Source organism: Apodemus sylvaticus, chromosome 4, assembly GCF_947179515.1.
Source record: "Apodemus sylvaticus chromosome 4, mApoSyl1.1, whole genome shotgun sequence".
NCBI classification, from domain to species: Eukaryota; Metazoa; Chordata; class Mammalia; order Rodentia; family Muridae; genus Apodemus; species Apodemus sylvaticus.
Window position 1 is genome coordinate 29,934,655 of NC_067475.1, and position 12,507 is coordinate 29,947,161.

At 36.8% G+C, this 12,507-nt stretch overlaps 1 protein-coding gene across 3 annotated transcripts in view; it reads right to left on the bottom strand.

The window, feature by feature from the left end:
* The window catches only part of Tbck (TBC1 domain containing kinase), a 146,671-nt gene that overhangs the window by 109,772 nt on the left and 24,392 nt on the right, over window positions 1-12,507 (bottom strand). For all 3 annotated transcript variants that reach the window (XM_052179226.1, XM_052179224.1, XM_052179225.1), the window contains exons 4-7: window positions 9,747-9,861; window positions 7,745-7,818; window positions 3,678-3,819; window positions 307-367 (exon numbers count right to left, since the gene is read on the bottom strand). In XM_052179226.1, coding sequence (XP_052035186.1) covers window positions 307-367; window positions 3,678-3,819; window positions 7,745-7,818; window positions 9,747-9,861 — 392 coding nt within the window. The remainder of the gene's footprint in view (window positions 1-306; window positions 368-3,677; window positions 3,820-7,744; window positions 7,819-9,746; window positions 9,862-12,507) is intronic.

The following is a 12,507-nucleotide window of genomic DNA, read 5'->3' on the forward strand; positions in this document are numbered from 1 at the left end:
AGGTAGCTCAAGGCTTAGATACGGTTGTGGAAGTACAGTTTTGTGTTCCATTAGTTTGATTATAGAAAATAGTTTGCTTGGCTAAATCATGAAACTAAGACTTCTTTCCATGAAGGTTCCCGTTCCTTCAGCAGAAGACTGCTGCGAGTGTTACAAGACACTCTTCATGATCTCTTCTGATGCCTCCCTCCTCAGCAGCAACCTAAGGGCAGGCGCGTCACTGTTCAGAGAGAGCCCCGATGCACGTGACGGCTGTCTCTAGTCACTGTATTATGGTGGGAAGATAACCAAATGCACAGAACTTACCCAAAGTGAGCAGAAATTTTAGTCTTTCAGAAATATCCAAGCTCTGAAACAGTTTTCTCCCCTAAATGAAATGGGAAAATAAATTCTTATTAATATTTAGAATTTTCTCCCTGATCCAGGTATCTTTTGTACCATAATTAGAGATGATTTTATTGGCACTTCTATTCATTATCAGATTTTACCGATTTTTTTTAAAATCAGCTTTACTAAGAAGAGCTATTGTTAACATTCTTAAAAGAGTTGTGTAATATTCATTATTTACGGCACCAACATCTAATGATCATTAGATCCAAGTGTGATTCCAAGCACTGATCACTTTTGAGAACCACACATTATTGTTATTTTTTCCTGATCACCAAAAGTATCGTTTAATAAAACACAGAGATGCCCCTGGAAGTCTACCCCTAAATCCTTCTTTATGTCTCTCGCTCGAGTAATCCGTTCTCTGCACCGATAACCACCCACAGCAGTTCTTCCTCAAACAAGCTCAGATCGGCATTCGTGTCTTCCAATAGTACCTGAGTTTCTGTGTTGCCTTTGTTGCTTTTGGAGCTGGGGACTGAGCCCAGGTCTCAAGTTGCTAAATAAGCAGAGTTGCTAGAACAGTGTGGTATCACTGTGTCCCACCCCTAGTCCTTCCTATACTCTTAACTTAATGCAGCCTTTGTGAGCTGGCCTCAAACCCAACCTCGGTTTCCCGAGCTCAGCCACTGTTACAGGCTGCTTTAAGATACATAGTACATTTTAGTTGTTTATCAGTCTGCCTCTGGAACCCTTCACATGGATTTGGGAGTCAAAATTTTCATCTCCAAAAATCATGTGTTGAGCAATTATATGTGCAACAAGTTGTACTGTTCCATCACCAAGTAATTAAATAGCACTGATAATTACCTAATCCCTTTACACCGCATGTCTCTCATCTGTAAAACTGGAGAAGAAACTGAACAGACCTACAGTGCTCAGAGTTATAAAAGTGGACAGTGCCTCCTCAGTGTTGGTTTTTCGGTATCACTTATTACAAACAGGTTAAACATAAATGCTCTTTGAAGGGCACTTAAAGAGAAGTCTTAACAAGATGGCTCAGACTTTACATATATCCGCAGAAACTTTGGTTATTTTAAGAGGTAAAATATTCTTTTTTTTTTAATAGACACCATAGTTTCTTTTTTCTTTTCTTTTTTTTTTAAGATTTATTTATTTATTGTATGTAAGTACACTGTAGCTGTTTTCAGACACACATCAGAAGAGGGTGTCAGATCTCATTACAGATGGTTGTGAGCCACCATGTGGTTGCTGGGATTTGAACTCAGAACCTTTGGAAGAGCAGTCAGTGCTCTTAACCACTGAGCCATCTCTCCAGTCCCGAGGTAAAATATTCTTAATATTTCAAGATCAAAATTAGCATCAGAGACAGCACTGGAACAAAACCCAGTTGCTGATTTTCTTTCGTGGTTTTTATGTTCTATCACTGGTCAGAAGCACAGGTTGGCCTATCGTCATAAAGTTTTCAATGGGCCCACACCTTATGCAACCAAACACAAATATCTTCGTTTAGCACTTAAGGTCTTCTAGGCTATGGGTCCAATAGACCCTTCTACACTGAACACTCAGCTACTCTGGCCTATAATTTGGACCAGTATTTTCCCCTCAAAACTGTCATTTTAATCCTGTGCTTCTCACGGTTCTACATAGTCTTCATTTCACTGTCATTCTTGAATGCTAATTTTGTAATTAATTTTGAAAATAATTTAAAATGAATTTTTTTGGAATTATGTTTGAATTGGTCATGACTGTATATTCACTTCTAGAAAAAACAGGCACTGTCCTTCCCACTGTGATTTTTGTACAAAAAAATTCATTTGTGACAACTGTGGGTTTTAAGATTTTTCTCTACAACAGCAATGAAGTTTACCAAAGGTCTTTATTACTTTAGCTTTTAAAATGCTGAGCAGTCATGTGTCTGCAGAACTATTTGCTAAAGTATAGCTTAGAGAGTTTGGCTTCTATGTTCTATAGTTATCCAACTTATAGAAATATAAACTTTAAAAGCCTCCTGTAGGTGGTGGTGCACGCCTGTAACCCCAGTACTCAGAAGGCAGAGGCAGGCGCATTTCTGAGTTTGAGGCCAGCCTGGTCTACAGAGTGAGTTCCAGGACAGCCAGGGCTACACAGAGAAACCCTGTCTCAAAAAACCAAAAAAAAAAAAAAAATAAAAAAAATAAAAAAATAAAAAAAGAAGAAGAAGAAGAAGAAGAAGAAGCCTGCTGTAAAAATTGATAGACAGAGCCGATATGAAGTTGATATAAATCACCTTAGCTTTTGTTAAGTACCCTGTCAATGTCACCAGTTATTTTATTATTTGTTATCTTCTACAGGTTTACTATACAGTTTCCAGGTATTTGTATTTTTGTTGTTTTTATGAGTTTTTATTTTTTCCATTTAAAAGAACCTGTACTTCCAAAAAGAGGGCTTTATTCTCTACTTTTGATATTTCCATTATATGAATGTTAGAATATCTGGGTACATCTTCCTTTTCTTTTAGTTTTTAATATTTGCAATCTCTTTATCCTGTGTACAAGTGCTTTCGGGAGGATTTCTTAGGTTTATTGACTTTTAGGTTTTCCAGTTTCCTAGATCTCATTACATTCTTTGTTTCAATAATTATATATATTTCATTAAAACTTTATATTTTCTTGATAGCTTATATAATTGCTTAATAAACTTAAGCGCCTTACATTTTAGAAAACATGTGGGTTTATTTTAAAGTTTTAATCTATAATTTCTCCATTGGCTGTTTCTTTCTTATTGTGGAGATTAACTGTATGTGATTTTTACACATGTTCTCATCAATACCACACCACTCTTCCACACATTTCAACAGTGGGAACTTCTCATAGCAGCTCTACTGCATTTTTAGTGACAGAGTAAATGCTTCGTAGCAGTATGATTTTGATATAGCTTTTTATTCATTAAAAATATATTCCTACTGCACAGAAAGTTCCATTTGCTAGTTTCTGGTATGGTATCCACTTATATCTTAATTATTTTCCATAAAATTCTAGGTGTTGAATTACACAGAATATTTAAACTTATGTATGAGTACCTCTCATACCTGCACTGGATGCCAAACCCAAGGACATAACCAAATGACATAAAACTTCTATAGAAAAATTAAACTTCCTTTTATTGAATTCATTCAACTCTGTATCCTTCAAACTTTATAGACTGTAATATAATTATGAGCTCTGATATAATGTCTATATCTAGTCAATTTGTACTGAAAAATATTTCTATGTAAACTTCCTCTCTAAAAAGCAAATTGTAATGATCACACAATTTATTTTATTAGTTTAATATTTCTTTATACATACCACACAAAGCTCAAATAAAATTATCCCAAGAGACCATACATCTGATTTGGGGCCAGAAGGCAAAGGTTTTTCACTTGGCACATGATCAGTAGTTTTGAAAATTCCTTGTGCAATTACCTCGGGTGCCAGATATGAGGGATACCTGAAACACATGTGAAAAGAACAAATAATTACATTGAGCTACGACAGCGACAGAAACAGCAGCACATTCTTATAATTAATGTGTGAAACGTAAAAGTTCCACATGATTAAACCCACAGTGATCACTAGAGAGAATCTTGAACTAATCATTGAAAGACAGGCCTTTCTGTCTAGGAATTGAAACAGAGCATACAGGAGTCTTAAATCACTTTAAAAACATCATGTCTCTCTCTGTGGCATCAGTGGTCCCTCGCCATGCTGCCATTACAGCAGGCCTCTAGGTTTCTAGTGCCTTCCTTTCTCCTTACAGCCAGTCTTCTGTCAACAGTGAACTGTTTTATCATTTGAACTTTGAGGTAGAGATTATTTTCACAGCGTCACATTTTGCTCTGCTGTTGCTGTGATAAGCACTGCAAGTTTTTGCCATTGCACACTTGTCCTCCATGGCTGGGCTGAAGCAGAGCCCACAGAGCAGTACTGCTCATCGTGAGAGCGAGCTGACCTACTCAGGGGCGGTGCCTCCCACAGTGAGATGGGCTTTCCCACTTCAACTGTTAATCAAGAAAACTGCCCCCAGAACTGCCTTGAGGCAATCTGGTGGAAGCAATCGTCAGTTACAGTTCTCCTCAGATGACTTTAACTTGGGTCAAGTTGATAAAAAAATCTAACCAGTACAAATGACCTCTTGTCAACTTGACATACAAATACATCATTACTAAACTATAACTTTTTCCCTTCTTGTTTATCCCAAGATCTCATGTTAATAATGCACCATATAAAACAGTATAATTTTAAAAGTTCTACAGTCTTTAAAACTTTAACCATTTGTATGTATGTGTTTTCAGGGATGAAATGTTAGTAGTGGATAACCATTTAGTGTGCTCTTCCTTGGGAAGACTCGTTCTTCTTGCAGGACAGTTGTCTGCAGTCCTGCATTTGCCTCCTTCCACGATAGCATGTCTTCTGGTGGTGTCCTGTCAAGCTATGTTTAGAAGCTGTTGGGGAAACTTCTTGGGTGTAGTATATGGGCTGAGTAGGCTATATTTATGTATTCAGGAACACAAACATTGCACACACACAAACACATATACATATGTAACAAAAAATTAGAGAAAAAGAGGTCATGATTTTGAAAGAATTGGGTTGGGGGTACATAATAGGGTTTGGAGGGAGGAAAGGGAAGGGGGAAATAATTGTAATCATATACTTTTAAAAAAATTTTAAAAATTCAAACACTTTAAAAGTTCAGTCTCTTAAAAATCAAACCAGGGCACAGTCATAATTAGATTCAAGCAAATCAGAATTCAACATTATAAATATCTAACTATCCAATATCTAACTATTATTGGACTTTCTTCTTCAGCAGGAAGGAATGACAATGCCCCCTACACAATTGTGAATACTAATACATAAAGACTGATTTCCAATACATTAATTCAGAGCTGTAGTACACTTAATGAAAAGCTAAGCAAAGCTACAATTAAACTGGTAAGTCAAAAATTTTTTGACAGAAGCAAAGAACTAACCTTTGCTCTAAATACGGGTTCCCTTTAACCAGACAGAAATTCATAAAGAACCTTAAACAGGCTCTTTAATGGAGGGCATCATCTTTCAGGGACTTTCTCTTAAGTCTCTCATTTTAACACTCAACAGAAATTACTAGAACTTCACTTTGAATGTGGCTGGTCAGGGACTGCAAATGGCTTTCATCATCTGCAGTTTTGCCAGGGCGTTAGGCTACTGCCCAATCACGGCGAATGCCCAGTTTCTCATTCTTCCCGCTATTTAGAAGCAGATGGTAACACTTCGGTGCCTTAGTGCCTGTCACTGGAATCAGCTGTGCACCTCCGCCGATGGAAAGGCTCTTCCTGGCCCGGCTGTTTGATCACTTATTTTATTTTTCCTGGCTAATGTTTCACACTTTGCGCTTTATACTTTCCAGTAAGATCCTTTGAAATTCAGACTTCAAAGTAAGTGCACGAATGCTAAAACAAGACCACATCTACCAAAGTGTTTTAAATTCAAAATAATTGATATGCTCTAAGGAAACTCACTTCTATTATACCTGAAACTAACGTAATCTTAAATGTAAGTCAAAAACGTAAAGTAACTTTTGTTACGTTTTTAGTTTTCTTTCATAAATATTTATTTAGACAACACCCAAACGTAACAGTCACATCTGCCGCTGCTCTTTCTGGCACTGGTAATGGTCATTCACGGAAGGGGCCTGAGCAGAACTAAGCACTTCAATAAATATTTAAAAAAGTGTTAACTATAGTGTACATTTTAATGTTTATGAATAAAATTGTATTCTACCATTGAGCTTATGTGAAATGTTAAGATTATGAATTTGCATAACTTAATAAATAAGCCATCAGTACAGAAAAGTCACCCATTTAAGAATGAGTTTCTTGAAGACAAGAACTAATACTAGCTTTGAGCATGAAATAGGCAGAGCAGAACGTGCTCAATAAAAGTTTCCTTCCTTACTAAAGTCTCCATAGCCTGGACTACATAGCGAGTGCAAGGCCAGCTAGAGACAATGGTACTAAGGAACAAACAAAACAAAAACAAAGAAGAAAGCTAGAGGCCAGGCATGACGGAGCATGCCTTTAATACCAGCACTCTGGAAGCAGAAGCAGGTGGATCTCCATATAGAGAACCTATTTCAAAAACCAAGAGAGGAAAAAAAAAATGAAAAAAAAATCTACAATCTAAGCTTTTAGAATAAAGGAGAATTTTTTTAAAAAAAAATCTAAACAGTTTTAAGTAATATTCTACTTTGACATTGTCTTCATGCCTGCCTATCACGACTCCTGGTGCTAGCGAGGTAGAACTGATTCCTTGGGTGCCCAAGGAGAAAACCCAAGAGAATACTATTAAAAGAGTCACTCTGCAGGTGAGTGTTTAACCAGTTCTAGGTTATGTAACAATGCGTCAATCTTGGTTTGCTCATTTTCATCACTGTTCTGAAGTAAGAAAAGTCCTGATTGTGAAATATAAGCTTAAGTCTTAGGAATAAAGAGCCAAGAGGTCTACTCTTAGACTTCCATAAAATATCAGACATAACAAATTAATCACAGTAAATGAAAGACAGCATATGTAAATATACAGTAACATGTTAACATGGAGAAGCTGCAGGACAATCAGAAAAGCTTTACTTTTGTTGAAAATAATGTAAAATGAAGGAAAAGAGTTACATTATAGGAATGTTTCAGAGGAAGGAACCATATATACAACAGTCTCTATCAGAAACATATATCTAAATATAGCATGGAATAAAGTTCCATTCATTTCATGGAGGGCAATGTAGATCTGGAATTTCACACTAGACGCAATCAGTAAATGGACCTCTTTCAACATACACTTCTCCGTAGAGAATTTATATCATTACCTCCAATATCTACAATTAATTAACTTGAATTAAAAATGCAATTTAATCTTGGAGAATAAGGAATTAAATAACCATAAAACATCAAATTCAAAGAAAAACAAGCAATGGTTTTCAGTCTGTAGATGAACACATAGCATCATTAAGAATCTGGTCAGCTTTCTTAATTCTAAATAAAATGCAATTAATTAAGGAATAACATAAGGTAAAGATGGCCAATGACTTGTGACCCTTTGTGCCTGCTATATTAAAGATCAATCAGGAATCTCAGGGACACTAGGAAAATACTCATTGTCTACTTGCCAACAAATTATATAAAAATTAAGATGTAGTAAGCAAAGAAAAGCTGTTTTCATGTCAAAAATACCTAACTAGATATACATTATCAATGTTCACCAACATTAAAATAGAGAAGAAGGTTTATGGGACATATGGGGAGGGGGGATCCGGGAAAGGGGAAATCATTTGGAATGTAAACAAAGAATATAGAAAATAAAACTATTAATTAAAAAAAAGAGAGATAAACAACCCTTACCCTATTGGGAAATCGACATCATCACCATGGGCTGTCATGTGATAAAGTCCAAATTTAGCCAGTTTAATATGACCCTACAATGTAAAGAGAAAGTCAGTATGAAATACCTTAGTACAGTTACCAATAAAAATTGTCATTATGTTTTATAAATAAGATATATATATTATGCAATCCAATATAATATTTTTGAAGATCTACTTTATGTGTATATATGCATGTCTGAGTACCACAGGGTACCCAAAGACACTAGAAGAGGGCATCAGATCCCCTGAAACTACAGTTGGCTACAGTCATGTGAGCTGCCTCGTGTGGATGCAGGAAATAGACTCAAGTACTGTTGGCAAACAGCAAGTGTTCTTAACCACAAAGCTATCTCTCCAGGCACATCCATATAGTATTTTATTGAAATACTACTATTTAAGAATTTATAAACCGTTGTGATTATACACAGAATCATCTGGCAGTGTTTAGTATGCCGTACACTCATTACATGTGTGTAAAACCTTGTGGGCACATGCATACATGTATACTAATATATATTAAGTGTTTAGTCAGCGCTGGAGATGACCCAGTGTGGAAGAGCACCGGTTGCTCTTGCAGAGGACCCAGGCTCAGTTACTAGCATTCCCACGGCTGCAAACAAGTCTCTGTAACTCAGTTCCTCCAGACCTAGCACCCTCTTTTGGTCTCTGGGCATCGGGCTTGAGTACGGGGCACAAATAAATCTGCAGGCAAAAACACCCATAAAGTTTTATATAAAGTAAAAATAAATATTTTTTTTAAAAAAGGTCAAATCAAAATTTCCTTGGACACATTTGTCACTCACATTATCAAAGCGTCAAGACTTTTTCTTAACAAAGAGAAAAAGGTAGAAGTTGTCATTTTTTAAAATCTCTGATTATAATGTTTAATAGGAATTTCACAAAAAAAATTTTCCAGGGGCTTGAAAGATTAACTGTGAAACAGTATTTCTCTTCTATTTATGGTTGTGAGCCCAGTCTTTAATGGTTGAGCCATCTCTCCAGCCTGTGAAACAGTAATTCTTAGTGTGAAAAATTTATAGTTGAAAAAAACAAGATCAAGGTTTTCAAGAACTTGTTAGATTTCTAGTTATGTTTTTATTGCATAATAATAATAATAACAGTCATTAATATGAGCTCAATTAAAAGGTAAGCATAAGGTCTATGTCCCCTAAAATGTTCCCTTTCAGACATAGGTTTTCTTTCTGTAAAGCTGGCTGGAAATGTGGCTTGTCAGCTCAGGAATCCCTCAGCATTACCCACTGCACTGAAAGCATCCTTGCTGGACACGACAGGGATGCTTCACGGCTATGAATCAGACAGTAATGAGTGCCGCTCTCCCCTTCGTGAGTTCTAATCCCACAGAGTAGCCACATTAAATGATGAGATTTAGAAAATAATTATATAGAAATAATTGTCCCCAAATTACTCAGAAGCTATTTCTATACTTATGGGAAAATTAAATTATGATTATTCAACAAAATATGCCATTTTGCTATCCATTAGTATACGGAGGGGATTACTACATTATTAATCTCTGTAAGAGTTCTAGTAAAAAAAATAGTAATCCCACAGAAAGAGGGGCTAGATGGGAGCAGATGGCAGATGAGACCTATGAAACGGGAAAGAAGGAAGAATAAAGCCTTCCTCTCTCTCTCTCTCTCTCTCTCTCTCTCTCTCTCTCTCTCTCTCTCTCTCTCTCTCTCTCTTACTGTATCTGTCATGTAGCGGGAATCAAGCTCAGCTCACAGAAGACAGAGTGAGTGGAGAAACTAAAGCACAGAGCTAGAAACCAAACCAGGGCGTGGTCGAGAATAATCCATCGATAGTTTAAATTTGTTCTATCTGCTACAATCTATCACTTTCATACAGTCTACAAATATTCTCAAGACACATTGTAAGTCTATGTCTGATTAATGGAGGATGTTAGTAGTTCTCATTCTCAAGCAATATAAAAGCATCTATTATTGACTGAAAATTACCTTCCGATCCAACAGGATGTTATGAGGAGACAAGGCCCGGTGCACCATGCCATGCTTGTTCAAGTACTGCAAGCCCTCAAGTACCTCATATGCTATGCACAAAACTGTTGAATAACTAAAAAGAAAGCAAACGTCAAAGATCAATTACAAAGCAAATTCAAAGTCCCGTCCCCGCTTGTTTGAAGGAGTAGGATGGGACATAAGAAAAGAATTCAGACAGTGAAGCTTTACTGTGCCTCTCCTTTCGAACAAAGTGGAACAGGCACATCTCAAAAAGAGTACACGTCTACATATTTTGGATTTCCAGATTTCAACAAAATGGATGTGATATAGAATCTTACAGTTTAGGCTACAATAAAAACTATCTTTGTTTCCCCAGGGAAAAACTTGAATTTGGGTGATTTATAGCAAACTGAGATGCACTTGCCACTGACTGGCTTGGTATTTTAACAAATTACTAGTTTTTTTAAAAAACATTTGGGACAAATCAATAAAAGCCATGTATTCTGTACAAGCTAAAACAACTAAGTCCATGAAAATAAGATGTATTTTATCCTATATAGACATTACATATTTCATATCACCCTGCAAATCATTCCAGTAATTCATGACTTACCAAACACAAATTTTCAATCTTGCCCTATCCTCTCTATGTCAAATCTCACAGAAATGCCCATTTTCCTCATCATTTCCTATCTCTCTTCCACTGTTTGTCCCTGAGTTTCTTTAATATATACAGAAAAGTACAAAGAAATAATTCAATTCAACCTTCCAACTATCAATGTTAATATTTTCATAGGAGGTTTTTTTCTAGCCATGTTTTATTTTTTAAAATTAGTATCTGAAAGCAACCACAAAAAGTATGTTTAAAAAGATTCATAAATATTGAGGCAATAGTAAAGATTGGATGGAATCATTGTTTTTCATTTTTTTTTTTTTTGCTTGGTTTTTGTTTGTTTGTTTGAAACAGGGTTTCTCTGTGTAACAAATGGCCCTGGCTGTCCTGGAATTCACTTTGTAAACCAAGCTGGCCTTGAACTCACTGAGACCTGTCAGCCTCTGTTTTCTGAGTGCTGGAATTAAAGACCTGTGAAATCATTAAGAAGTTATGAACAGAACAAAAAGAAATGAAAAAGGGGAAGCAGCAAGTAACTGTGATGACTGACACACACTAATTATGTTAAAAGCCAGGGCCCAGCCCTGGCTGGGACGTGGTTCTGAGGGAGCTGTGGCCAAAGGACTCTGAGTCGAGTGCTGGGTCCAAGCTCGGGACAGCTTTCCAGACTGATTCTTCTTTCTTCTGCTCGAGACCATTCTCCAAGCAACTGTCTCTTCCTATTCTTAAAAATTCTCTGAATAACTCATCTGCTGCAGTTCATCCCTTCTCCTTCATCTCTCCTAAGCCCAGCACATTATTTTTAAAACACTACAGAAGAATTCAGATCTGCCTAACAGGCTGGGACCCCACCCTGAAGTTAGCATTTCTATCAGCCCTGGGCCTAACTTTGCTCAGGGGAAAGCTGACCCTGACTTAGGAATCTGCAGGCCCTTGCATACTTAGCTGCTTGGGATCTCTGGTTTTTATCTCCTTCCTTAGTCTCATTCTGACAAGTTGGCTCACCATACAGCTGCTTTTATTCCTTTAGATTTGTGAAGCCCTTCATATGATTTATATTTCATTCTTATATTTTGCATGATTGATAAATTATGTATATATCTATGTATATACATACATACATACATATATATATATTTTTTTTTAAAAGATTTATTTATTTATTTTATGTGTGAGAGTACACTGTCACTGTCTTCAAAGACACCAGAAGAGGGCATTGGATCCCATTAGAGATGGTTGTGAACCACCATGTGGTTGCTAGAAATTAAACTCAGGACCACTTGAAAAGCAGTCAGTACTCAACCTCTGAGCCATCTCTCTAGCACCCAATATTATATATTTTTTTGACTCTTGTTTTTTGAGTTATTTTGCACAGCCTCAGGGGCTGTCACAAAGGTTCCAGCACTTACCATTTCTCTGAGACATCAGACACATCTTCACTTCCCAGTCTGGTGCTGTCTCTCTCATGGAGTCATGAACATTAATGGGGAGGAGGTTCCATGAAGGATGGACGTAAGCCCTACACCTACAGCAACCACTAGACACTCATGCTGGCCCATGCCTACTGGGTCATTTCATCCTATCCCCACAAAGGCCATCCCAGACTCTGAAGTTAAATGTTAATCATACTACTTAACCATTAAAAGATAATACACAGAAGCATAAGGAGAGCTTGAGGTTATGCTTCTCACACTAATTTAACTATACATTTACATGGTAAATGGTAAGCTATTAGAATTAGACCTCCATAAGACTTAATTTAAAATAGTAAGCGAAATACATTTTCTTTAAAAAATTATTACTAAAACTTGACCCTCTTTCCCAAATTAAAAGTACAAGAAAGAGCAAAAGTTTAGAACGTTGTAGTACTTTTTTCTCTTGCCCCCACAAGGACCATGGGCTAACAGACCGTCATGCCAGGCATGAGAACCCCTCCATGCTGTTGGTGCTGGTAGTCCAAGTGAGCCCCAAACAGCATAGGCTTTGTTGCTTCCCATGACTACTTCTCAGCAGTTGAAGGGAAGCCCTTAGATCTGAAGAAATAGCACCCTTGGATCACAGGACTTGGACCACTAGAACTGATCTAACATGAATGTCTCCTTCCTGGGATCTAGCTTTTACTACCAGAAAGTACTATGTCAGCTG